Source organism: Vanacampus margaritifer, chromosome 11, assembly GCF_051991255.1.
Source record: "Vanacampus margaritifer isolate UIUO_Vmar chromosome 11, RoL_Vmar_1.0, whole genome shotgun sequence".
Classification (NCBI taxonomy): domain Eukaryota; kingdom Metazoa; phylum Chordata; class Actinopteri; order Syngnathiformes; family Syngnathidae; genus Vanacampus; species Vanacampus margaritifer.
The window spans coordinates 12,971,359-12,999,350 of NC_135442.1; the positions used below are offsets into that span (position 1 = coordinate 12,971,359).

General features: G+C 38.8%; 1 protein-coding gene across 1 annotated transcript; it reads left to right on the forward strand.

Moving 5' to 3' along the window:
- Window positions 1-6: 6 nt before the first annotated feature.
- cckbrb (cholecystokinin B receptor b) lies at window positions 7-27,992 on the forward strand. The gene is made up of 5 exons (XM_077580727.1): window positions 7-340; window positions 10,564-10,815; window positions 13,820-14,081; window positions 15,885-16,012; window positions 19,816-27,992. Exons 1-5 carry the CDS (start codon window positions 196-198, stop codon window positions 20,358-20,360), a joined length of 1,332 nt encoding a protein of 443 aa, XP_077436853.1. The 5' UTR covers window positions 7-195; the 3' UTR covers window positions 20,361-27,992.

Sequence of the window (27,992 nt, forward strand, 5' to 3'; positions counted from 1 at the left end):
GTGACAACGTAGCAGTTTGCAGGGCTCTCCCTTCCATTTTCACGCGCACAGACAACCAGCTGCAAAGAAAGATACTTTATTCTCCCCATGCAAGAACTTGGCAAGCACTACGTCATGAATGCACGTGTGATAGGCAGCACTTTGGAATTTGAAAGCATGTAACTTTTCACCCATCGATGCGTTGATTGAAGAATCATGGATTTGTTAGCGCCAAACGAGACGTCCGGCGAGTGTGCAGCGGCGCGCGTCTTCGTGGCGCAGAACGGGAGCGCGGACGCTTCAAACCGGAGCTGCGGCAACATCTCCACGACGCTCGCACCTCTCGGCGTGCGGCCAAAGGGTGAGAAAATACATTGAAGTTGATTTTTTTTTAAGACAATGTAGTAACGTGGCACGGTGACGTCACGATTTCACTAGTCACCCAAGGTTCTTACTTAATGAGGTCAATACTGTCAAACTCTCCCAAACTCAGTTAAAATCAGCAATATTTGACGTCCACGGTGGAATGAGCAAGAGCAAGAGGTTGAATTTTGACTGACATTAACACAGACTATTCAATTAAAATGTTTATGCTGATATCAAAAATATTAGTATTTGATGCAGTTGCACACTACTAAAAACAATAATAAGCATTGAGGAATAGGAAAACTTCTCAGACATAGTCAATCAAAACCAAACAATCTTGTCATTTTAGGGTAGAATATTGATCCATGTATTGCAAGGATGCATAATTTTGAGACTGGCAGGTATAAATAACTACAATATTTTTGAAAATCAGCATTTATGAAAGGAATGCATGTTTGTTTGCACCACTATAGCAAATCTTCATTGAATTTGTTCCATTCTTATATTTAGTTTTAATCCATTGCATGCATTCTTTTATATAGGTAAATTTGGTGTATTTTAATGAATTATGTATTTTCTTGAACAAATTAGATTTAAGATAGCATTGACGTATTGGATAACATTAAAACACATCATTTACATTAAGAAGTCAAAGCTGTTAATATACAGTATATTTTGTATTTAAAACATCTAAGACAAATTCTGCCAAGGTGGTCGGTATAAGAGGACGATGCTGATGTACTGCAGCCCGAAAGTCTCAAATAACTCAACACCGTGTAGTGCGCAATTCCATTATTTGGAAGCCCTAAATGTAGCCGCTGCAGTGGCATGAGGCTTAGGAGTGCAAATGAAACCTGGCAGCTGAGGAGGATTTAGGTGATCAGCTGACCTCACATCTGGACTGTGACACGGTCACCCCTCTGTATTTTGGAGTGGGGAACCGTTTTCCTATCAGGGGCATTTTCGAATTTTTAGAACCCCGGGGGGAGGTGTGAAAAAAGAATGCAAAAGTACTACAGAAAATGGGTGTAAGGTCAAACCAATTTAATATTATGGGAATTTGTGTTTTGGGAGAATTCTTATGAGCTTTTTGGCCTAATCAAATAGAATCCAATCTCTACTTTACAGTGCTGTAATATGCAAAGTATTGTGATGCTCATTTGATAGAAAACAAATATGGAGCATCCACTGCTTCTTTGCTCATCAACCAAATCATGCTATTTTTTAAAAAAAAAATCTAACTGCCCCTCCTTAATTGTTTGCTGATGAAGTGCGTGTATGTCACTGCACAAAATGAAGTACCTTCATTAGGAGTGTCGACAAAGACAATACATTTTCTAATCAGCGCTTTCATGCTGCTCAGACTACCGCTGCCATTCTCGAACCTGTCACACAGGTTCTTTAGTTGCCCGTCGTCTTCAGTTCCCATCCCCTATAGGATGTCAATCACAGCGCTATGAGAAAGTCTCCAATCAACTTAAGTGTGCTGTTGCCATGCCAAGCACCTTGTAGCAATTCATCGGACTGTATGTTGTTTTACGTAGAGCTATACAGGTGCATGGTTCATGTGATCACAAAGCAGCATGACATCGGAAAACACAAGCCAATATGTAGAATTGGCTCAAATAGCAACATTTTTGTTTGAGTGTCTGTCTGACTTTGATCTCATTTACAATAGGCATTGCATGCAATAATTGCTCAAATATATGTTTTGACTGTGACAAGCGTTTTGTACTGTGCCGTACTTTGCTCAAGTACACTTAATAACTATGTTTTTTTTTTTTTGTTCATATCGTGCTGAAACACACTTGATACCTCAAGTCTGTTATTTGATGTTCATAACATGCTCAAACACTCTTGATAGCTCAAATCTAAGTGATTTCTACCATGTTCAAGAATGGCACAATACCCAAGCCTCAGTAACCGTTGGAAGAACTGGGCCTGAGCACTTGTACCAGCTGATCTGTAGAATTCTCAAGCACACTTGATACCTTAAATTCGGATTTGTTTTGATATTTGACTTCCTAAAACTCAGCATGAACGTGTGAAGTGGGCTTTGGACTATAAGTGCTCGAGACCACTTGATACTAAGTCTAATGTTATTTGAACCATGTTAAAGAACACTTGATTTCTAAGTAGCTGATCATAGCATGCTCATAATAACTCAACTCCAGGTTCAGGGCTCAGTTCTAGGCCCCCTTTTATTTTTCCCTTTACTTTTTTTCTACTTGGGTCATGCAATTGTCATGGAATTGCCATTCACTTTTATGAAGACAAACAGCCAAATTTATGTTACGCTTAAAAACCAGGAAAGGACATTCTCCCATTGTATTGCTTAGGTGTCTTCATATCAGGCTGACTGGCTCCATTTAAGTTGCAATGACAGCAAGCTGAGGGTTTTTGGTGGCACAACAGGGCACATCATGGTAGAACTGGATTCCTTGGCCAATCTGAATAAGACAACCATCTCGAACCTTTGATGTCAAGTTGGATGTTGTACGGAATTTTGACAGCCAGATCTCGGCAGAGTTGTTAAGTCCAAGTTTGATCACTTAAGGCATCTGGCCAAAGCCAATCCAATTCTTTCAAGGCAACAATTTGAAACAGTAGTCCACGGCATTGTCAGCAACTTGCTGGAATAATATAATGGGCGCTAAGTGGATACCAGGGCATCTTCCATTAGTCTCCTACAAGAAGCTGTCTTAACATGCACATGTAGCACATTTGCCCTATTTTAGCCTCAGCTCTCAGATTGTTAATACACTGTTAATACAGGATTCATTTTAAAGTTGCATTACTTGCTTTTAAATTATTAAATGTTCTTAGATTATTTTTTTGATGTAATATAAACGATTCATGTTCAAGTATGATACGACTGGAGTTGGTGAAGGACTCTGGTTGGTGGCCCGGTGGGTGGTGGGTGGTGTCTGGTCGGTGCTGGATTTCACTTTCCTTTCTTTTCCTTGGTCCTTCCTCGGGTCTCCTGACGGCCTCACGACTCTGGCTGGAAGTGTTCGGTTTAGGTGAACGGTATGGGATTTTTTAATAGGTTTTAGGTGAACTAATGAATACACTCACACACACGCACACACGCACGCACGCACATACACATACTCACCCACATAAAAAAAAATAAAAAATACATTTTTTTTTTAAATAATAAAAAAAAGAGAGCAATGATGATGACATGTCAAATCGGTAAAATTACCGAATGAACAATACTGAGCTCTTCAGAAAAAAAAAAAAGAAGTATGATACGACTACCTAAGCCTCAGAATATCGGCGCAGTTGGGCCTTCTTGTAAGCTAAAATGTTGTCACCCTTTTGTAATCAATCAACAATGCTTACATTTTTAATATAAAAAAAACCCGGAGAGCTAATTTTCTTTGTAACCACAGATTTTATTTTGCCAATTTTAACTGTCTCTCACTTGACAGTAATTGTGAACCTAATAAAATATCCAGTGCGTGTATGACATTAAATAAAGACCCTAGTTTCCCCTCAGGCACCAAACCGTGCCTGCATAAAAGAAGCCCAGAGAATATCAGACCCAACACAGCTGCTGTCAGCGTCGCCGCACTCGCAGTCAGCTCCCAAATGACGCCCCACCGGCTCAGGGCCACCAACCTCCCCCTCCGCCTATTTTCTTGGTCCATTAAACACACGGTCGGCATTTATGGAGCTTACCGAGGCGAGGTGCCGTCAAGATTAGCATTGCTACAATGTGCACTTATCTCCAGACCCATCAATATGCGGCATATGTCCAATCACCATCAGAATGTCATGGAGCACATTTAATTAAAAATATGTCCTTTCTGTATCAGGGAATTTAGCAGGTCATGTTGACATGTGTGACAACATATGTTGATTGTATAAAACTTTCCTTCATCACAGAGAGCAGTTTTTTTTTACATTTTGGTTCCTATAAACTAGACGAAGTTCAAAATATTGCTTTTTAAACAAAAGAGGGGTGCAGGTGTTTTGTAGGCACACATCCAACTACCACAATGAACATCATTTCACACTTCGGCAGTCGTGCAGACATCAAGTGAAGTGGCTTGGCTGGATCGCTGTCTTGTTGAGTGCAGACAAGTGAGAAGGTCTTTTTGCGCGTCAATGAAAATGTTGATGAGCGATCCAGGATGAGGGCTGATTGCAATTCATCAGGAATCAACAGGAGGGCATTACTTGGATGATGAGAAAGGGGGAAACTAAACGGAGTGCAGAAAAACTCACTTTCACACTGCTGACCTCAAAAGCCTCAATGGGAACATTTCATACGATTCCTGTGCTGCTAGTACGCTATCACCCGCGTTTGATCTATCTCAGGGGCGGGCATTTTTTCCAAATACTGTTGCTCAGGGCTCAGGTGATGACGAACCACGGCTCAGCTTGCAATGGTCTCATAATCAAAGCAGGTGAGTCGTGATTGGTCATTATTTGAGCCCTGAGTAATTGTGGTGTAATTTTCACTCGACAGCAAGTGGCAAAATTGCCGCCCCCTGAGATGGATAAAAATGGGTGGATTTTGTTGCTTAATTCATATTAGAGAAATGTAATACTAATCAGAATGCTGTTTTTAGGCTAGTGGGGGTCATATAACATATTATTGTAAAGAAAATTGACTTGACTTCCTCTTTAAGAGAGAGGAAGAGTGAGGGAGCTAGCATGCTAGGCTAACAGTCTGTGTATTTTTGCACTTTTGATTGAATTTTGTTGTTTATTATGTTCAGGTGTGTCTATTCATTGAACAAAATAGAATTGGCTTGTATAGTGTGAAAAGTTTGTGCCAAATATTTTTATTTGATTAAAATGATAATAATATAGCCTCTAATGAATTTGTTTTAATAGCTTGGCGTCACTGTTGTCTTTTTGTTGTCAAAAAGTAAATAGTGTAGCTGAGTTCTTATTTTTGCATTAAAAATAAAAGGTGTCTCATAGCTTAACTTGTAGCTGGGATTTTATTATTATTATTATTATTATTATTATTATTATTATTAATGTTTCTTTTAGTAATAGGACAGTATTCCCTGCATATTTTCGGTTCACAATGCACAAACGCATGTTTTTGTTGCCATTTAAGAAATGTTCTAAGATGGCACCAAAGCTCCTGTCTAACAAGGAAAACGTGAACTTTTGGTGCATTAAAAAAAATAAAAATAAAAAAAATAAAAAATAAAAAATAAAAAATAAAATGATATGAATGGCATTTATTCCAATGATTAATTTTGTAAAAGGAATTTGAAATGATATTTAACTGTTTGAGAATCATAATTTGTGGTATTTTTATGGTTTAGTATTACAAAAGATTAATAATGAAAATTTTTAGAGGGAGTGTCAATTACTTGTGGCAGGGCAACGGGGCAAGGTCTGTCCCCTGTGAATAGAGGGGGTCAACTCACTGCACCATGATAACACATAACAATGACAATTGTGTTTGTGACATTCATGATATAAAATGTTCATACCGTTTCATCTCTAATTATGTACACTTGCACAATGCAATATCCAGTTCAAACTACAACAGCGCTGAAAGGTATACTTCCTTTGAATTATGCTTACAAAATTAGGTGCCGTTTGCAGTTTTGCAGTGTATGCAGTAAATCTCTAAAAAAGACAACCCTTTTTTTTTCTACATACTGTGGAAGCAGGTTGAACTTGTATCGCATCTCGTGAGATGTTAGCACATCTGCTGCTTAATTGGTCATTGTTTTACATTCAATTGGTGGTTATCTTCTTTTCACACTTGTTGACGTTCGAGGTTTTGTTACGTCTATGCAAGAGGGCAACATCGCTCAATATGATGCTGCAATACAATAATATCCTGTTCCTATGGCTAAATAAACATTGTTGTTGCAGCTTATAGCACAGAGAGCTGTTTCTAAGATTGTCAGCAACCGTCTCATGAGGCGGAATAAGAAAATATGACATTGTTAATTGAATCAAAACTGAACATTATTATCTCCTGTGTTGGATCTCATTATATTGTGCAAGTGTAACTGTTGCTTTCAATAAGAAGTGTGCAAGAAGGGCCAATGCTTAACAGTCCTCCTTCCTGAAGAGGTTTCCAGCACCCTCCATTAACTGTTGTGGGTTGCAGTTGAGCTTAGTGACACAGCTGAGGTGACATTTGCAGTGCCGGATAAGACACTCACGGTGACATTTACCAATACGTCCGCCTTATAGAAGTAAGGGCAGATTTTTTTTTTTTTCCTGATAGACACGATGACACAAGAGCCAACCGGAATAGGAAGTGTCGTGCTGCATATATATCAGACAGGCGGGGAGAGAATAATTCATAGTCCATAAAATGTCAGATTTGTTGAATGAGAAAAGCAGATTAAATGTTAAATATTCATGGACAGACAATGAACTCTATTATGAACTGAGCCACCAGTTAACTGTGTGTCTAATAAAAGCCCCTGCCCATGATTAATCTTGGCTTAGATGAAAAAAAAAGAAAAAAAAGAAAAGCAGATGCAAGTTAGATGTTTTTTTTCCGAGGGGCGGGTAATTCATAAATAGAGCAAAAAGAGTCAAAGAGCAAAGGATTAACAACCTCAATTCAGTTTTGCGAGAAGTGTGGTACACTGGTCGTCAGTCATTCACAGGGCAAGAGAAAGAACATCATTTGAATAATAGAAATACGTTTCAATGAGGATTTTTGACACTTGGATTGGTTGGGAAACACTGCACTGCTCTTCTGACAGTTTTCCCCACCAAACGTTAAAGACAATTGAGGGTGGCATGAGTGATCTAAACATTCACCGGACACTTTATTAGGTACACCAGCAGTATGAGAGTGCAGTTACACTACAAACCACTAATAGACATTTTAATTGTGTAAAATCCCGTGTCCTTGTTGTTACTGCAATAACACTAAAATATGTTCAGCAAATGCCACTCAAAAAATACAAGAACTCCTAAATACATTCTACTTGGAATTAACACTGTGTGACTGGTTTTAGGTGAATTAATGAGTACACACACACACACGCACTTGCACATACTCACGCACACACAAAATTTTTTTTTAAAACAAAAAAACAAAAAAAAAACAACAACAACAAAACACTGTGTGACTCAACCAAACAGACGCTTGCTAATTTGGGGAAATTAAAACAAGAATCGGTGTCAACATGGGCTACAAGCCAACATCATTAAGTCTTAAACAGTCTTGTCATCCGTTGTTGTGTTTACACAAGAATAAAAAAAAAAGTGGCAGTGAATGTAGCAGATAAAAAAAAAAAGTGATTTATTCTACCATCTTAGAGCAGTGGAGTGATTGTCTGCGAATTTCCTGAGCCACCTTTTAATGTAAATGTGCTGAGAGACTTATCAACAGCCAGGCGGGCACACAGGGAAGCTAATTGGTTTCGATTAGGCGGAAGCCTGGGCAGCATATTCTGTTCAGCATGGCAGAAAGAAGAACCTAATGAAGGAACATCTTTTCTATCCAATCAACCTGCCAGCACATTTTTTCATACTGCTCGAGCACGGAGGGGAAAAAAAAGATCACCAATCACGCTTTTAGCTCCTGCTTGGTTTCGAAGCAGCACCCTTATGTTCCACCAGCACATCATGATGAAGCGAGGCAGTTTTATACACTTACTGGCCAGAATGCAACAATGTAATCAAATGCGAATTCTTAAAGATGATTTAAATGACTGTTATGTCCATTCTGAGTACAATTGAAAGTTTACAAGTTAAGAAATTGTCCCTTTAAAGCTGACACAGTAGTGACACATCATCATTCAATTTGTATTTGAACCCAAATACAGGCAGTCAAAATGTTCTCATGCTGAGGTGTTGACCCGGACCTGGATTATTTTTGATAAGCAAGCTGTGCAGCCACGCCATCTGTGCATTTCACATACTTATACATTTAATTTTATTTTTGCATCCCATGTGGTCCACAGAAGAAAATGTGGCTATTATTCAGTACATGTGTTTGGCTCCTACTTGCCCTCAAGGAATATTTTTGAGAGGACAAATCAGTTCCCTAGAATAAATCGATGAAGGTGTAATTACCTCTCAATCTTAACGTACACGACAACCTTGTTGAATGAATCTACTGAGGCACAAACCTGTTTTATTTCATTTTCTTAATAAATGGTGCAGAAGAGTCACAAAGGAAAATGAAGCATAGAGGACAGATCCATGTAGAATGGCTGCAAAAGCTTGAAAGATATACAGGACATACTGTACATAAGAAAGTGTTGTTTATTTTCTGTGATATTTTCTGTTAGTGATTTCTGTGGCATTGTAAAAAAATAGTATGTTTGCGAGTAAACTACTTTTATGCCTGTAAGCGCACATCAGAGAGGCTGAGAGCATAATGCGAGTAGATTTGCAAGAATTAACTATTAAGGTAACTTGTAATTTGACTTAGTTACTTTAAAATCAAGCAATCAGTAAAATAACTAAGTTACCTTCTAAAACAATTAATCAGCAAAATAACTTACTTTTTAAAGCAAGTAATTAGTAAAGTAACTTAGTTACTTTTTTAAGGCATTGACCATAGGCCATAAATTGTAACTACATTGTAAAAGTGCATCTAAAAAAAAAGTTGTCATGCAAAACATAATTATTTGTTTATTTATTTTTTCTGGAGAGATCAGTATTGTTCATTCGGTAATTTTACCGATTTGACATGTCATCATCATTGCTCTCTTTTTTCTTTGTATGTGTATCTGCGTGTGTGCGCGTGTGTGTGCGTGCGTGTGAGTGCGTGTGTATTCATTAGTTCGCCTAAAACCTATTAAAAAAATCCCAAACCGTTCACCTAAACCGAACACTTCCAGCCAGAGTCGTGAGGCCGTCAGGAGACCCGAGGAAGGACCAAAGAAAAGAAAGGAAAGTGAAAACCAGCAAAACATAATTTGATAAAGTAGAAGCTGAAAAAGTGAAACCCATAGATTCAACATACTCAAACAATTAGAATATCATAAAAACAATTAACTCAAGTAGGAATTGCATTTTCCTGCGTCCATACGAGTCTCACTTTTTGAGTTGAACTATTTAAATTAATGAACTGCTTTACAACATTCTATCACAGATTCGTTGTTCCCCTAAGAAATGCAAATCAATTGGTGACATTAGTGTTCACATTAGTGAGCTGGAGGCGATCCCAACTGACTTTGGGTGAGAGGCGCAATAAACCAATGAAGTAGTCGCCAGTTAGTGTGCACATACAGTACTGTCCATACAGACAAACCATTCACACTCAAATTCTCACCTTTGGACAAGAGTATTCATTTAATTTTACATACATGTTTTAGCAATTGTGGAATGAAGCCAAAATATGAAAAAAATACTATCTGGGCAGGTCACTGACTGAAAAGTAAACATTTCTTACACTATTTGTTAAATAATTAAGTCATCAATCCACTCTAAAAGCTTTCTTTTCAACTTTTTACTGTTTCTTTCAGGTGTTTTTTTTGTCAGCAGACATTAGGTTGTTATGCTACGTTTCAGTCACAAATTCTTTTATAAATGTCAAGCTTTATTGATGTCAGGTCGGATCTACAGGTGGTTTGTACTACTGCAACATAGGCAAAGTAAATGATAGCTGAATGAATTAACATTAACTCATTCACTGCAATTGACGGCTATAGACGTCAAAAATTTATTTTAACTATTTTTATTAGTTTAACACTTTTTTCCACTTTTGTTAATAAGAGTATGAAAATCTAAAAAAAATATTTTATATTTAGAACAGATATAAAATTATTGATTAATTGTGAGTTAATTATTGAAGTCATGTGATTAATTACAATTAAAAAAAATATTCGCCTGACGCAATTTAAAAAAAGAAAGAAAAGATTATTAAAAAATTAGGGGTGTCAGGCGATTAAAATTTTAAATGGAATTAATCGCTTGACTTCACTAGTTAACTCACAATTAATCACAAATTTTATATCTGTTCTAAATATTCAATTAAAAAAATCTATGTTTTCACACTCTTGTTAACAAAAGCAGAAAAAAATGCTAAACTAATAGAAATAGTTCAAATGAATTTTTGACGTCTATAGTCGTCAATGGCAGTGAATGAGTTAATAGATGCCCCAATTAAGTTCTGGTTGCATTTGAATGATAAAACCTTCATCACAAATACAAAGCCTCAATTTGAAGGAGATATATTTATCATCTAAAAACGAAGAAGAAGATCTCCACATTCTAACATCATACCTTGTATGTATTTTTTGTCTGTGCTAGATGACAACCACATGCTGAGGATCCTGCTCTACTCCCTCATCTTCTTCTTGAGCGTGTTTGGAAACCTGCTGATCATCGTGGTGCTGACGGTCAACAAGCGCATGCGGACCGTCACCAACACCTTCCTGCTGTCGCTGGCTGTCAGCGACCTGATGATGGCCGTATTCTGTATGCCCTTCACCCTCATCCCCAGCATCCTCCAGGACTTCATCTTTGGCGCAACCATGTGCAAGATAGTCACCTACCTCATGGGTGAGATGAGTCTGGGGAATAGGGGAAAAGATGATTAAAAAAATATTTTATATTTATACAGTGGGGAAAATAATTATCTGATCCGCTGCTGAAGTTTTTAGTTTGTCACTTACCAAGAAATGAACATTTTAAAAGGTTGTTTAAAAAATAATCACTCACCTATTCTCAGAATCAATTTCTTCCTTCCCAACCTCTATACCACCATTGGCAAGACTAACAAGCTCAATGTCAAAACACGTACGAGACAAGATTATAAACCTGGACACTGAAGGTGACAACTATTTGCACCATTATTCAAGAAGTGACAGCCAAACAAAATGACCCTCAGTTACCCTCTGTCTGACGCTCCATGCAAGATGTAGCCTCATGGAGTGAGGATGATGATGATGATGAGAAAGTTAAGGGAGCAGCCCCAAAGGACACGGCAGGAACCTGATAAGGATCTGATGGCAATTGAAAATTTTAGTTAACATATTGACTGAATCCGCCTCCCAGTGCAGAGGACGTGAGATCGAGTCCGGGCTTCGGCCTTCCTGGGTGGAGTTTGTATGTTCTCCCCGTGCTTGCGTGGGTTTTCACCGGGTACTCCGGTTTCCTCCCACATTCCAAAGACATGCATGGCAGGTTAATTGAACACTCCAAATTGTCCATAGGTGTGAATGTGAGTGTGGTTGTTCGTCTCTGTGTGCCCTGCGATTGGCTGGCAACCAGTTCAGGGTGTACCCCGCCTACTGCCCGAAGCCAGCTGGGATAGGCTCCAGCACCCCCACAACCCTTGTGAGGAAAAGCGGCCAAGAAAATGGATGGATAGATGGATATTGACTGAAATGTTGCAGGGGGCAGAAGGTCCCCCGGCTCAACAAAGAACATGTACAGGACCGTCTCAGAATGGGCTTTCAACTGTAAGAAAAAGAAAAAGAAAAAGAAAAAGAGAAAGAAAAAGATTGCCCCCTTGGTGCAAATGAAGGTGCAGAAACTGTAGTAAGATTTTGCAGGTGTGCGTTCCCGTCCCCAATGGTGAATGTATGAGACAGAGAGATAGAGAGCAAGAGAGCGAGAGAGAGAGAGAGGGAGGGGGATGAGGCAAAGCGGGAGAATTGAGCGAGAGAGGTATATAGAGAGGGAGAGATAGAGGAGAGAGAGAACATGAGAGGAGGGAGAGAGAGTAAGAAAGAGTAGCTGAGAAAGAGTGAGAGAGAGAAAGAGAGAGAGGGGAGAGGAAGAGGGGAAGAGAGAGAGAGAGAATTGGAGAGGGAGGAGGGGAGAGATGGAAAGAATAGGGGGGAGGAAGAGGGGAATAGAGAGAGAGATGCGAGTGGAGCGAGGAGAGAGAGAAAGTGAGAGGAGCAAGAGAGAGTAAGAAAGAGAAGATGAGCGAATGAGAGAGAGAGGGGGGGCATGGTTGGGACGGAGAAAGAAGGGGTGAGAGAAAGAGAAGGAATGAGAGAGGGAGGACAGATAGACGGAGAATGTGAGAGGAGGGAGGAGAGAGAGAACATAAGAGAAGGGAGAAAAAAGAGAGAGAGGATTGCAGAGAGAGTGAGACAAAAAGAGAGAGAGGGGGTGAGGAACAGGGGAGAGAGAGCGCTCTATCATGTTTTGGCACAATGAATGGATTAGTGAATTAGGTATTGCAAAAAATAAAATAAAAAATCAAGCAACTATTTTGTGGCAGTATTGTACACACCTCGTTAATGCCGACTCTGGAGCCAGCTGTGCCAGGGGAGCTTCATTCGACTCTGCCGGAGTCATGAATGTGCTCCCACCCTTCCTGGCGTCCATGTTTTATCTCAAGACCATTTGAGGGACTGCATCAGAACATGGCGGGGCTGAACTGAACTGAAGTGCACCTTTGAGCTGCCAGCACTCAACAGACCAGTTCTCCCACTGCACGTCACGGGTACCGTAATAGATCTTGAGAAATCTTAGCGAGACTGGAATATGGAAAAAAAAAAGAGCGCACGGCGCACTTCATTTTGGGCAAACAGAACCGCCGTAGCCCACGGGATGATCATATAAACATGGCCTTAATTAACTGAGCATGTAAATGACTCAGAAAAAGCTTGGGAGATGAGTGCTTTGGTCAGATGACATTTGAGTTAAGCAATCTGGCATTAAGTCGACCTGCTGTTAGAGAGGATGAAAACAATCAGTATGACTCGGAGGACACCACCCTGTCAGTCAAACGTGGAGGTGCTAATGTTATTTTTGGGCAGTTTTAATGTATTGTGCGGCCAATGAACGGATCCACGTACAACGCAGTAATATCTTAAATAAAAACTCAACCGAATTACAAATACAGGAAGACCGTAGCAACTGACAACATCATCATTATAAGGTCATAGACTCGAAAACATGTGGAAGGAGCTGAAGTGTCAAATTTCCAAAATGGCAGCCAAGTAACTTGAAAGATTTTAAGATATAACTTTCACGGGATTTCTTTGTGACAAACCTTCCAAATTCAGCAGGGAATCAAATAATTACGTATTATATTATTGCATATAGAACTACTGATACAAGGATTGCGATTGATCCAATCCTCGTATTGGATCTCACAAGATTGTGGAGCTGTGCTGGTGAGTGGAACCAAAGGTTGCGCCTCTGCAACGTGTCAGTGGAAGTGACTTTCTTGAGGGAGAGTCGGCTTTGACAACGCACTTCACCTCTGACTCACACACCCAAACAAATCTTCACAGTTTGCATTTTGAAGTACGTGAACAAGAGAGGTAAAGAGTAATTTCCCGTCTGGCCTTGTCAGGAGGGAAAAGGCAGATGGGATCAGTGTCTGAGGCCAACATGATTTCCTCTCCTACAGATACCATCCCAGCCTCTCCTCCTCACATATGTTTTTGTAAACACACCACCGCGTCACCGCTTTTATTCTCACTTGAATTACAGATATCGCATACGTTTGGTTTGTTATTTTTTACAATGGACCGAAACTCAAGAATGCTGATAAGCACCAATGGGTGCCGTTTTTAAATAAGGTTTTGTCTGCCCGCAGGTATATCAGTGAGCATCTCTACATTTAGCCTGGTTGCCATAGCGATTGAGCGCTACAGCGCCATCTGCAACCCTCTGAAGTCCCGGGTGTGGCAAACTCGTTCCCACGCTTACCGGGTAATTGCCGCGACATGGATGATGGCCCTCGTTATCATGATCCCGTATCCGGTGGTCAGTCACCTGGAATCCTTTCCTCGCGCCGACAACACCACCGCTCACCAGTGTCGTCGCAAGTGGCCCATTGCCATGGCTGAGCAGTCCTGGTGAGTCCGGATGCAGAATCAAAAAAAAGAAAAGAAAAAAGTTTAAAAAGTGCTACTGTTGTATGTTAGAGGTAAATACGGTGTTGGAAATCTCTCCGATGCAAGATCTCTGATACATAATACCGACAACTTGGTTTTCTGTTTCGGTACTCGAAAAGTGTATCTAGTGTTGGTTACTAATGTCTCTAAGGTTCTGGCGGGCGTAGCGATTGTTTGCAAAATGGATAGTCCATAAACAAGCTAGGAAAAAACACAGCAAAAACAGTCCAAAAATAATAATAATAAAGAAGGGCACCAGGGAGAAGATATGTAAGAGGCTTCAGCATTCTGATGAATCCCACTTCGCCTCATTAGTAAATGAGACAATGAGACAATGAGACAAAGACTATGAACCAAAACAGTCTTGAAGGTTTGGACAGTTTCCCAAAAACATTCCACCCCTAGTAGATAATCAAAGTAGAAATGTTTTAGTAAGTTGGCTTAAAATGGTCGTGGGTGGACTGAATCAGGAAGGGCAGCCGCCATAAAACGGTGCCAAATATATCAAGTTTTTCGACTCACAGGGACTAAGTCGAAAGAGAGCAAACGCAAACTTATTTTAGTAAAGGTATAAGTATGTAAGCTTAAGAAATAAGCGCTTAAGTAAGTCAAGTACTGTATGTAAGAATCACAAATGTATGAAAAACACAATGCGTGGCAGTAAGAGCATCATTAAGAACATATGTTTGAAAGTGCTGTAACTGCATAACTGTAAAAGAAAGAGGATGCGTATTATGTTAGTAAATGTGCGGAAAAAGAAGTACATTCTGTAAATATGTTCGCAAGATCACAAAGTAAGATCAAATTTATTACGGTAGTTCTATAAAGGGGAAATATGCATCGTTTAAGCAGCAATAGTGGATATAGGAAATATATATATATTTTTAGCATGCAATAGAAGCCATTCATACAAAAAGCACAGAGCATAAAATAGAAACCTAAACTATTGGCCGCCATCAATAAGCATCAGTTAGCAATTTGTATGCAAGGTCATCCAAATGTTCGAAAGCAAGCATAAGTAACCACAAAACTAAGACAAAAAGAGATTATGACCATTAAAGTTATCCCAATCAAAACTTACTGATAGCAGTTATATAGCTTGGTTTTGGATATCTACCTCATACACTTAATTTAAGCACAATATAGGGGAATGTACGTAAGGAAATGGATGAGCAAGCATATTTCAAAGTAATTGCAAGTCTATATTGAAGTACTACATTGCGGTTGCTTTCTATTTCTCCAGTCAGATCTTAGCTGTGTGTGTTAACTCATTGAGCACATAAAATGTGGACACGCTCGATGAGTGAAATCTACAAATCTATTTTCTTGCAATCGAAGCAAAAAGGCACTCAGGAATGATTTTTTTTTATTTTAAATAAAGTCTAAAATTACACACCATATACAAAAGCAATACAAGAATTCGAAACTCGTTTGGATTTCAGAGGAGGAAAAAGAAAACTCACTCTGAGAAAAAGGTCAATATTTTGCTTTCATTTTGCATCAGATAACATTTTGTATCAAGATGGTTTTATACGTGCGTTCAATAACGCTTTCACTGGGTAAATATTCCGTGTTCGCACATCAGTCAGCTACGCGTCCAATCCAATTCTCACCTCCATTACTTGAGCGCCACCACAGAATGCATGACAGGTACTAACACTTTGCAGGGTACATGCGTGCAGAGTCTTCAGCTCGCGAAGCTGTGAACTCTCGTAGGTACAGAATGTGTGAAAATTGCATTGAGACCCTCCGTGTGTCTTTAAGGTACGTTCTGCTGCTGCTTATGTTATTTGCCATTCCTGGGGTGGTGATGAGTGTGGCCTATGGACTCATCTCCAGGGAGCTTTACAGAGGAATCCAGTTTGAGATGGGCCACAAGAAAGACTCGACAGGTGAGGACATATAGACTACAGAGAGCAGAAAAGGTATTTTCCCTCAGGGCAATTTGGACAAAAGGGGAAGTCAACGTTAAACATTTCTTGAGAATAGTATGTTATTTGTGACCTCACTAGTCGAAAGATGCACATTCTGATTAATGTGGCATTTGTGAAATATGAATTAAGCAGCAACTTGCTGTCGCGTGAAAATGACAAACCAATCACAGCTCAGCTTCAGAAAACAGGCGAGCTGTGATTGGTCGTTGCCTGAGCCCTGAGCAACTGTGACGTCATCTTCAGTAAACAGCAAGTGGCAAAATGGCCGCTCCCTGAGATGGATAAAAATGTCTGGAATTTGCTGCATAACTTACAAATACATACAAATGTAAAATTGATCAGAATGTCATGTTTAGACTAGTGAGGTCACATATAACATATTATTGTCAAGAAATGTTTGAGGTTGACTTCCCCCTTAAAATAAAAAAAAATAAAAAATAATAAAAGTCTTTGGACTTTGAACAAAAATAAAATAAAGTCGACAGCAAGTGGCAAAATGTCCGCCCCCTGAAATGGATAAAAACAGCTGGATTTTGCTGCTTAACTCATACTCCACTAATGCAATATTAACCGAAATACAATATTTAGCAGGGCTGCATAGAACATATTATTGCCAAGAATGTTTTTTGGTTGACATAGGAATATGTCCCATAAGTGTGATGCTGAAAAGTTGCATCATCATTGCCTAGTATTACCATGACAACCAATAAAAAATGTATATATGAGCGAGGAATGTCAGGTGCAAACACTTTTCCTCTTTGCCATTACAGGAATTGTCCTGTGGTGGAATTGGAAATAATAATAATAATAATAATAATAATAATAATAATAATAATAATAATAATAATAATAATAAAGAAAATAAGAACAGACAGTAGCAAATTTCAAGGGGAAGATATCAATCACGTACGACCACAAATCAATATTTAGTTTTTTTCGTCAGTTGGACGCAACTGCAACCTACAACCAAAAATAATAAACACATTGTTAAATGATTTCCTCAGTGACAGCACTTGAGAAAAATCATCTTTGCAATGCCTGACACTTTTATATTTCATCTCATTCTATCAGCAATCCCCCTGCATGGCTTTTCTCGAGATGAATTCAATTGTGACTGTAATGATTTCATTAGCAACATCACTGGTTTGTGCTGTGGCTGGTGAGGTACTCTATGTAACTGTCGGTGTACTTACAAGAGGGTCTGTAGACTAGAGGAGGATGTCAGGGGATGGAATTGGCTGGCAGCTGCTGGCGTGGACGTCGCCATCTGTTTGGCCTCACATGGAAAGAAGTTGTCTGAAAAAAGAGACGAGCAGATATTTGAAAAAAAAAAAAAAAGATAAATCTGAGTGGAAATCCGATAAAAGGGATACAACTTTGGCTGTGGCTGACTCCTGCCTGGGAGGTTTTATGAGACGTTAATGGAAAATGAGGCAAATTTAATCATCCATTAACTATATTCTGTGTACTTTATTGAGGGAAAAGTGGAACATCCTAAGTCAGACATGTCCTAAAACCTTTAACTTTAAAACAATGATTTTCTCAGTAACATTTTAACATCTTTCACGTGGACACACAGATAAAATAAAATAATGCATCATAAAACTAAAATAAAGTTGCACCCTCTCAAGAGGCCTGACAGACACAAAGAAAGAAGAGTAAGATTTTTTGTTGGCCATTTTCATGCAATTTTTTTTTTTTGCATCTGCACATTGTTTACATTAACTCATTTTGTATTGCTAATGTAAAGTATCATTTTAGATTCTATTGTCATTATAAGCATCATTGTAAGGTAGTGGTTCGCACATCTGCCTGAAATCTGAGGTTCTGGGTTCAAATCTTGACTCTAGCCTTCCCGTGTGGAACTTCTGGGTAGTCCGACTTCCTCCCACAATAAAAAAAACAAACAAACATCTATGTTAGGTTCATTGAAGACTTATAATTGGCATCACCCAAAACAACAAAAACATCTGACATTGTGACATCACGCATGATGGTTTGTTTGCCTTAGGTCGAGTTTGTACAGCTTTTGCGCCGTTACGACTTTAGACATTCCACTGTCTCCGATCAAATATTTAATCATCGTATCAATAATTTGTCATTTCCTTAATGGAGATGGTTAAGAGAATGAATCTGAATGTTTTTCATTCGAGCACTGCGGAATGAAAATAAAAATAGTCGCCGTGCTGCAGGGCAGTGCGCAATTTAGTCTGGTCTAGTGGTCTTAGTCACTGGCAAACATAATCAAATATGTTTTTGCACTGTGGAGCCGTGGTGGTAACCAGGGCAACTGTAGACAGAGATTGTAGATTGAAAGAATGCAAACATTCAAAACATTGAATTGATTGTCTCATGTTAAAGATAAAAATAATGGCTGCTTCTTTGAGAGGATGAATATTTACCATTGGTAGGAAAACAATATAAGGTGTCAATTATGAGCTTATAGTTCCGTTTGTGAGGTGATTCAGAATCATTGGATTATTTCCCCTTTTGGTTATGAATTGTGTTTCCTATGTTTGTTTCTATTCCCTGTCTTTCATCTGATTATTGGTTCTGCCTGTGTCTCGTCAGCTCTGCCTGTGACTCAGTAGAGTTATGAAACCGGAATGTACAGACTAATTTCTGTGCTGCTTATCCTGTTCTGAGTAAGGTAAAGGTAGGAAAATCAGCTATGTGAACCACTACACCACAAATAGCCATTCGTTCGAAGCTTTTTATACATAAGACAATTAAATCAAATGATATAATGAGTGGTTTATTTCGGTTCCATACATAGCACAGACAAGAAAACGCAAACGACATCCTTTCGAACAAACCAAATAACCGAAAAAGGAATAGGCAGAAGCACCATGCTTATTATCACCTATCCTATACTGTCCCATGAATCACATATAGTAGAATTACAAATAAATAAATAAATAAATAAATACTACACTAATAATAATTTCTACATATTTTATATTTGATCAATGGCACTGTAAGCATGACTTATTTTACATTAGAATTTTTTCTTAAACCCCAACAAAGAAGTGCACAGTTTGAACGCATCATTAAGTCCATTCCGCAATTTTAAACCCAAGACTGAAACCTGTATTTTTTGTTGGGCCTCACTATACATGTTCCAGACATAAATAAACCCCTTAACCCTATAACACCAGACGTATCACATTATATACAATATTTTTTTGCCATTAAAACCCTGACGTAAATGATGTGACACGGATAATCCATTAGAGGGCAGCATCACCCAGCTTTTAGCTTTTCCAGCGACCTTGCAAGTTCGCCCCAATTGAGAAAAGAACGACATCTATACTTATTGATTGTGGCAAATGTTCTTTCTGATTTTTGGAAATACTAATATGTTTCATATGTCTGTTTATTATTATTATATTTTTGACAGTTATAAATGTACACATTTAAAGCATTGTGACCGGATGTATCAAATATGACACAAATCAAAAGTTATATGTGGAAGTTGATTTTCAATTTTGCTTGTTTGTTCAAAAGGACCAATAAATTTAAAAAGAATCGGAATTTTCTCTCATATGTTTCATGGTTCAGGCTTTATAGGGTTAAATGATAGTTTACTTCTTCCTTTAAGAAATTCTGAATACAAACAGAAACCAATTTGCAGTGTTTTCAAATACACATTTTGACGTGCCCAAAATGTTATAGATTTCGCAAGGTTTCATTGAATTTCCCTCACAAGATGAATAGCGTCTAAAGTAAGTTGAACTCTCTTTCTTTGCTACCCAATACAGATGTTAAGAATGGCTTGACTTCAACAGTGTCATGTGGCAGTGACGACGGCGATGGCTGCTACGTCAATGTCCAGCGGCCCTACTCGTTGGAAATGTCGGCAATGTCCGCCTCCGTCAAGACGCCCAAGACCGACCGGCCGCGCAGCAACACATCCGAGGCCAAGCTGGAGGCCAAGAAGCGAGTCATCCGCATGCTGGTGGTGATCGTGGTCCTCTTCTTTCTGTGCTGGATGCCTTTGTACTGCGCAAACACGTGGCGCGCTTTCGACGACCGTTCGGCCAAAAAAGCCCTCTCGGGCACACCCATTGCTTTTATCCATTTGCTGAGCTACACCTCCGCCTGCGTCAACCCCATCATCTACTGCTTCATGAACACCCGTTTCCGGAAGGCTCTGTTCGCTACGTTCTCCTGCTGCGTCGCCCCTTGCCGTCGCCACCGCCGCCGCCGCCGCGGGCTGAGGGACAACGAGGAGGACGTTATGGCCATGGGACCGTCCATGTCCAAGTTCAGTTATACAACAGTCAGCACCATGGGAGCCTGCTGAGGCGGATGGAGTTGGCCCCTATCTGGAAGAGACAGTTACTACGGCAACACGGTATACAACATGTGCTTTCTTTAGGCCAAAGTGAAAACAGTTGGCGTAATGTAGCAACATAGAAGCTTAAATCCATGATTGTGAGAACATAAATAGGGGTATTAAAATCCCAGTGTTTCAATGTATATACCTCAATACACACTAAAATGGAAAGTGCTGGTTTAGGTGTTAAATCAGGGGTGTCCAAACTACAATGTGGGCGCCAAATGCTTCCCACTCACCTTTTTTTTTTTGCAGCCCGTCATATATTAAAATGAATTGACTACTGTTTTTTATATTTAGCTTTCTAGATTTGCAAAAACGCAAAGAAACAATTTACAAGTGAGATAAGAAAATATTTCTATTCCGAATGATCTAAAGAATAGAGATAATTCAGGTACGGAAGCAAAAAGTGTAAATTACAGTTGTTTGCTTCACTTTCTGTTTTATTAGTACCGATTGCTTTTGTTTTGATTCAGAAAGTGGAGACAGTGGCGAATCTATTTTGGTGGGATACAGGGATGCAGGTCATCCCCAAATCCTAAAAATCCTTAAAGGGGAAGTCAACCTTAAACATTACATGACTCAACAATGTGACCTCACTAGTGTAAACATGACATTCTGAATAATATCACATTTGTGGAAAATGAATAATGCAGCAAAATCTAGCCATTTTTATCCAAGTCATGGGGCGGCCATTTTGCCACTCGACTGAAGATGATATCACAGTTGCTCAGGGCTCAGGCAATGACCACCTGTTTTCTGAAGCTGAGTGCTGATTGGCTGTTACCTGAGACATGAGCAACTGTGATGTCATTTTCACTTGACAGCAGGAGGGCAAAATGGCCGTCTTCTGATATTGATAAAAACAGCTGGATTTTGCTGCTTAACTCATATTTCATTTACAAAATATTAACCAGAATACCGTATTTAGACTAGTGGGGCTGCATCGAACATATTATTGCCAAGAAATTTTGGGGGGTTGACTTCCCCTTTAACATTTGTTTTTATCGCCTAGCTGCTTTTGATAAATAAATAATCTATGATATATGTAAAAAAAAGAACAACATATAATTGCTGAGCATATATTTACCTAAACTGATATGTTACTGTAAATAAAGTTGTGAAGAATGTTAAAGCAGCCCTTGCATCCTTCGATTTTTCTGTAACACACCTTGGAAGAAAAAGTTTGGACACCCCTTTGGTAAAGACTTGCCAACTTTGTGGTCCATAAGTGAAGAAAATAACTTGTTGTGAAATCTTTCTGTCACCTATTTATAGACATGATTGTTCTCAATGGTAATTCAGCTGCCTTGTGCAATAAGTGCCTGCTTGTTAATATTGTTCTTGTCGGGGCAACGTCATGGCATTAGTGTAGATTGAAAAGCTGAAGAAACTTTAAGCATAAGAAATCTGCCGCTGCGGTCTGAAGAGATCAAATTCAGCAAATGTTGTAAATCATTCAAGTTCCTTTTAGTAATAAGCAATGGCAACACTTTTTTGGAGGGATTACTGGAATATTGCTTTTCAGAGAAATGTGACAGATGACATCATATTGTACTTCTCTAGACAGCAAATTATTTGATTGAATCAACAGCGCCCCTACTGGTCGGCTCCAAGTAGTGCACTCCATTTTCTCTCAATTGCTTCAGGGTAAAATTAATTGCCACTCACTTCTACAAAATCCACAGAATTCTTGATTAATTAGTAGATAATGACGCCTATCACTAATCCCAATAGTCTAGTGCAATCATCATCACATACAAATTGTATTCTTGTATGCCAAAAACTCTGCACTGATAAAAATAATGGTAGGTCAATCTGAACATTTCTTATTGTGATATATATTTGATTTTGGATATTGGTTTGGTGCCGAGACTACATAACATGTAGCTTTAGGAATAACACATTATAACAAGTCTAATGCAGAAAACAGGGCTAATTCGTGGGTACTAATTAATGCGAACAACATCCACTTTGAAACACACTTGAGCCCAAATTACCTTACATAATGTTATTGTATGTTATTATTAAAATTGAATGATATTCATCTATGAGACGACACTGATAATGGCAACGATTTCTCACAATAGGATAATAAGCACATTTTCAATGTGCAACTTTCCATAACTCTCTGCCAATGTTTTCATTTTCAAATGATCACTTCTTAAACAATCGTAGAAAATCACAATGTCCCATCACAACATACTATTCATGTGGCGCTTGGGAGCTACCTGGTGCCAAAGGGCACCATGTTGGTGACCCACCATCTAATGAGGTTTTTTTTTCCCTCCTCGTATCCGCGAGTTGGCAGCAGCCTTCAATTTTGGCACCGAGGGTATCATGTAATTACTAGTAAATACATTTTGCCACTTTTCAGAGACTCCACGTCCCTGCACAACTAACACACAAGCTTCATTATTACTGTCAAGCTTCAACCACTATAATGTCTGTCGAATAACATGACTTTCATTGTCATCGCTGATACATGCCGATAGCTCCCTTGTGGTTATTATGAACCAATTCTTAAATGAATCACGTTACGAGGTCATTCTTATTTAAGATCCAGTGTGTGTGCATGTGTATAAATACTGTCGGGCATATAGAAAAGTATAGAAATGCAATATCGACTGTGTTTATGAGTGACACTTCCAAAGCTTTTTTTCTCCCCAAGAGAGATTTATGAGGATAATTTCCCTGCGGTGTCACAAAGGTTGCGTGATGTCGACACACACTCCGGCTCATCCACTTGCCACTCACGCTGACATCTTCTTATTAAATTTGTTGTGGCAAATAGCTGCCACTCATTTTTCTTCTAGTGCAATTCATACCAGGCATATTGTACTAGTGACATTCAAGTGATGAATATTTGTGGTTGATATACAATTATTGAGTTGGATAAGGAGATTCTAAAATGACTTTTTAGAGTTTTAATTGCGTGTGTTGATGGGGAGCAGCTAGTAAACGTGAGCCGAGTGTAAACTGCTGCCCCCACAAGATTAGATACATGGCGTGAAGGTGATTTTCATCATAATGATTTTGATGAGATTGCCTTCAGAAAGTGTCGCAAGAACCTCAAAATGTAATGTATATAAGCAGAAAATACAAAAATATATGATTGGATCGCCAGAGGAGAATATATGACTTTTTTTTTCTAGTTACTCTTAATTAGAACACTGCAATAGTCATGATTAGAGATGTCCGATGCCACTTTTCAGACCGATTCCAGTACAAGTATTCAACTCATGAGCGATCACCGATACCTAGTACCGATAACACTAGTACGTTTGATAAATACTGTAAAATTTCCCCAAAAAACAATGACAGATATTTTCAAAGAAATACTTATTTAGCCCAATATTATAATGTTACTGAAAATTGCATTAAATTTGCTATTCTTCTCATTTCTAGGCCAGTGGTTCTCAACTTTGTCGAAGGTACTGAATCCCATCAGTTTCCTATGCACATTCACCGAATCATTCTTTATTAAAAAATTAAATATATATTTTTTTCTTTTTGAGAGAGAGCTCAGTATTGTTCATTCGGTAATCTTACCGATTCGACATGTCATGATCATTGCTCCCTCTTTTTTTTCTTCTCTTTTCTTTTTTGTTTGTTTGTGCGTGAGTATGTGCATGTGCGGGTGTGTGTGTGCTAATTAATTCACCTTAAATCTATTAAATCCCATACCGTTCACCCTAAACCGAATACTTCAGAATCCAGCTAGAGTCGTGAGGTTGTCAGGAGACCCGAGGAAGGATCAAAGAAAAGAAAGAAAAGTGAAATCCAGCACCGACCAGACATCCCCTACTACCCACTGGGTTACCAACCAGAATCTTTCACCAACCCCAGAAAAATCTCAATTAAAATATATATTTTTTCAAATTCGAGACATATGTATAGGATGTATAGAATGAACAAAATGAACGGGAAGCGTAGCCTTTTCATGGAATCTGTCTCTCTTCACCTTGAATTCAGAAAGTGTTGTGCTCTTGTATTCCCCATCTCCATGCATCTTAATGAAGTTGTGCTGGACTGTAATTCTCAACTCGGCATAGCAAATCATGCAGATAGGGCACGGACTCCCATCACTCTTTATACACTTTATACAGTATTTATAGAGCACTTTAAAACAAGTGCTGTTTTCTTAACTCACTCCCAGCCATTTTCACAGAAGCAATCCCCTTCATTTTGACTGATTTTGCAAGGCCCACAGAATATTGTATTCTATTGCTATAAAAACATGGAACCTACAAAAAGAAAGAATAGAGTCTCTTCTTTCAGCAGGAAAAAAATATATCGATCTGTTTCCGTTTTGCAGCAATTAGCATTAGAATATAGCTCAATTTCACCATTATTCACAAATCTATTTAGAAATGGGAGTAATGAGCTTTTTTTTCCCAATATGGCCCTGGTTCATTTCTTATGCTCTGCTGCCACCTGTTGTCCGTTTGTGTAATAACTACCATTTCTTCAACCGTTCTTTGCAGTTAAAAGGCTGCATCAAAGCCTTCTGTATGCTCTAGCATAAAAAAAAACCATAAAAAGCATATAAATACGTCTTTGGGACACTTACTTACTTAGAACGTATTTATACATTTTTGGGAGCAAATGAGTAAAGATGGAACCCACGGGCAACAGATTTAATGAAAAAAAAGCAGAGGCCCCAGAAGTGAACTCTGTGGAACACCATACATTCCGTTATACATATGAATTGATATTGCACATTCATTTTTTTGCTCGACATAGTTATTATAAAGGGATTACAAGAATAAATGCCAATCCGTTGTATGTAGTAGGGCATCAGTCCCCAAACACCGGTTTGTGACCTGATTTGATACTGGGCCGCATAGACATTTTTTTTTTAACTTGTTAAAATAAAATTATTTTGGAGCATATTCCAGCCCTGATAGGGAATTTACATAAATGGAATAATATGTCAGCATCTGACACCAAATGAGGATAAGCGATCTAGTAAATAGATGCATGCTCCATCAGTCATGTTTGGGCGTGGCAATGATTTGGCCTTTATGGAGTGGCAAGTCCTCACTCAGTCTTGTCATTACTATGCTGTTGGTTAAACCCGCCCCTCATCTCTGTGAGGAGCACACAAAGCGGTTACCAGGTGATTGATTTCTCACTCCACCAACCCCCAAGCTTGTGATCACCATGCTTGATGAGGGCAATTGTTCCTTTTAACATCGTTTGTGCCCCTTTCTTAGAATTGTGCGGGAAGTGTCACTGACAAATGGAGCAAGTGCTGTTCGGGGAAATGTTGCAAGTGAATGATAAAGATGCTGTCTGCAAGCAGCAAACAGGAAGAGCTGAAGGCAAAATTTAGTTTGCTGTTTGGACTGGGTTTTAATCCTGATATCTGTGGAGGAAAAAAATACCTGGAAATTGATTTCCCTGCATGCAACATTGAAAGATAGTTTATGGTTTGGGGTTCTCTGTCGAGCAAATTACATCGTGTTTGAACAGCCAAATCTTATGAATTTTGAATTATGAACAGATTTCTTTTTGGCTTATCATTTAAAAGCAATTTCAAGAAGCACCACTCGTTTGAATAATACAATGCCTGGAGCAATGTTGAGGAAAAAACACAGCGAACGGGGTTCAGTCAAGCCTAAAAAATGTTTTGAACATATATAGTTATTTAGGCTTTTAGGATTTATTTCCGAAGAAAAAAAAAAGCAGCATAATGAAAATGTGATTTGTCATTTTTGTAACTGTGGAGGGAAAAAAAGAATCCCCAAAAACAAAATGTGGTTTGTCGCTGTCTGATGAAAATCAAGCAGGCTATGGCACAAAAAGGACTATCTGCTTAAATATAAGTTAATTATCAAAGGTTGTTGACACATAAAATCTGTTTATCTTATCTGGAAAAATAAAAGAAACACATAAATAAAACAAAAATGACAGCCATTAGCTAGAATTGAGTAACCACCTGACTGTAATGAAAAGGCGAAGTGGGATGGTGAGGTCTCAACAAACGTCATTTGAAGGACAGTTCTAGCGGCCAGAGCAGATACTTGTTACAAATATAGTTTCCATTGGTTGTCTGGCTACATACTCTCAACGGGACATGCAAGAGATCATAGACAATTATATTAAAATGTCAACATTTGTATGAATGACAGTAATAATATATGTGGAAAAACGTATAACATAAAACAGTGAAAAACGGATTTGTGCAGTCAACTTGGCAAATCTGGATGACATCCAAAATACTAATTTGACTGTTTTTATATTTAATATATATTTAACATAGATATGTGGGAAGAATTATTTGTTACTTTGACTGCCAAAAACGTTAAATAACGTTTAGTAAAACCCTAGGGAGGAGTGCCAAAGACGTTAAAAGACGTTTGTTTCAAAACAGAGGTGAAACTAACCATTTTCTATTGTTGATTACTGAAAAACGGAATAAGGTAGAAACAAACTTTTTTTTCTGATGAAAGATGAGAGTCCAATCTTTCATTTGGTAGTACGTGTGTTTCCATAGTCCAAACACATTATTTTCTGTGGACCTTGAAAGATCAGTCAAAATGCTTAAATCGGCTGGCACCCACGGCCTCCCTTTTCTCAAAACGTCTGGCAGTCAAAGAGTTAAAGTTGAAATAATTTTTCCAGGGAAATGGATGTACTGTAGGATATTTCAAGCCAGTGACAAGATGATCAAAGGAGGTATCCATGCTGATGTGCAGCATATTTGATTTATGAGGTGTGCCATAATACTTTGGTAGACCACGGCAACGAAGATTAAAGGCCAAGTCTTATTTGAGTCACGCATTCAGGCATTGTTTAAATGTACACCGGCTCCCAGGCGGATTTCGGATTAGCGCAACAGGCTTACCGCAAATGTCAACACGAATACACGGAGACACGAATAATGTGCACTCCTGCTCATCTGTGTCTAAATATAGTGCGGTTTTACATTGAAATTCTCCTGTAATGCAAAAAAATAATGCATTCTTTTGTTTTGTGACGCTTTGTGAAGAAAGTGTTTCGTGATAGTGTGCCATGTTTCCGAGCAGCTTGTTGGTGCCGAAGGCTACGTGAAGACGGAAGAGTAGGGGAAGCATACAAGGGCATTCTTATGTCCACTTGAATTGTCCCGCTTGCCAGGCCACCCTTGCATTAAATGTCGCTTTATCGTACGCTATCAGCCTTTTCTCTCATCCCTAATGTATTTATATGGGTCAGTGTTGTTTGGGACCAAATGGCAAATTTGCTTCAGGCTTTGACTTGACCTCACATCATGGATAACGCAGCCGAGATTCCTGTGACTGTTGTCTTTTCCGGAACAGAGCGACATTGTAAAAAGTGTGCTTTATTGTGACAACTGTCTACAAATGCTCAAAGCGTTTTTGTGCAACTGTAAGGCCTTACGTGTTTGCTTGTGCTTGGATTGTAATCTGAATTATCATCTGAGGTTACACGGAGGAGGTACAACAAATCTACCTCCGTCAAGTACAGAAAGGAAAGGAAAACTCTTAAAGTGTATTCAACGGGAATGTTTGTGTAGCCTACTGAAGTCAGTTTTTTCTCTGCTGCTGCTTGTTTGTGTAATATTTAAATAAATGATTATCTACCCATTTA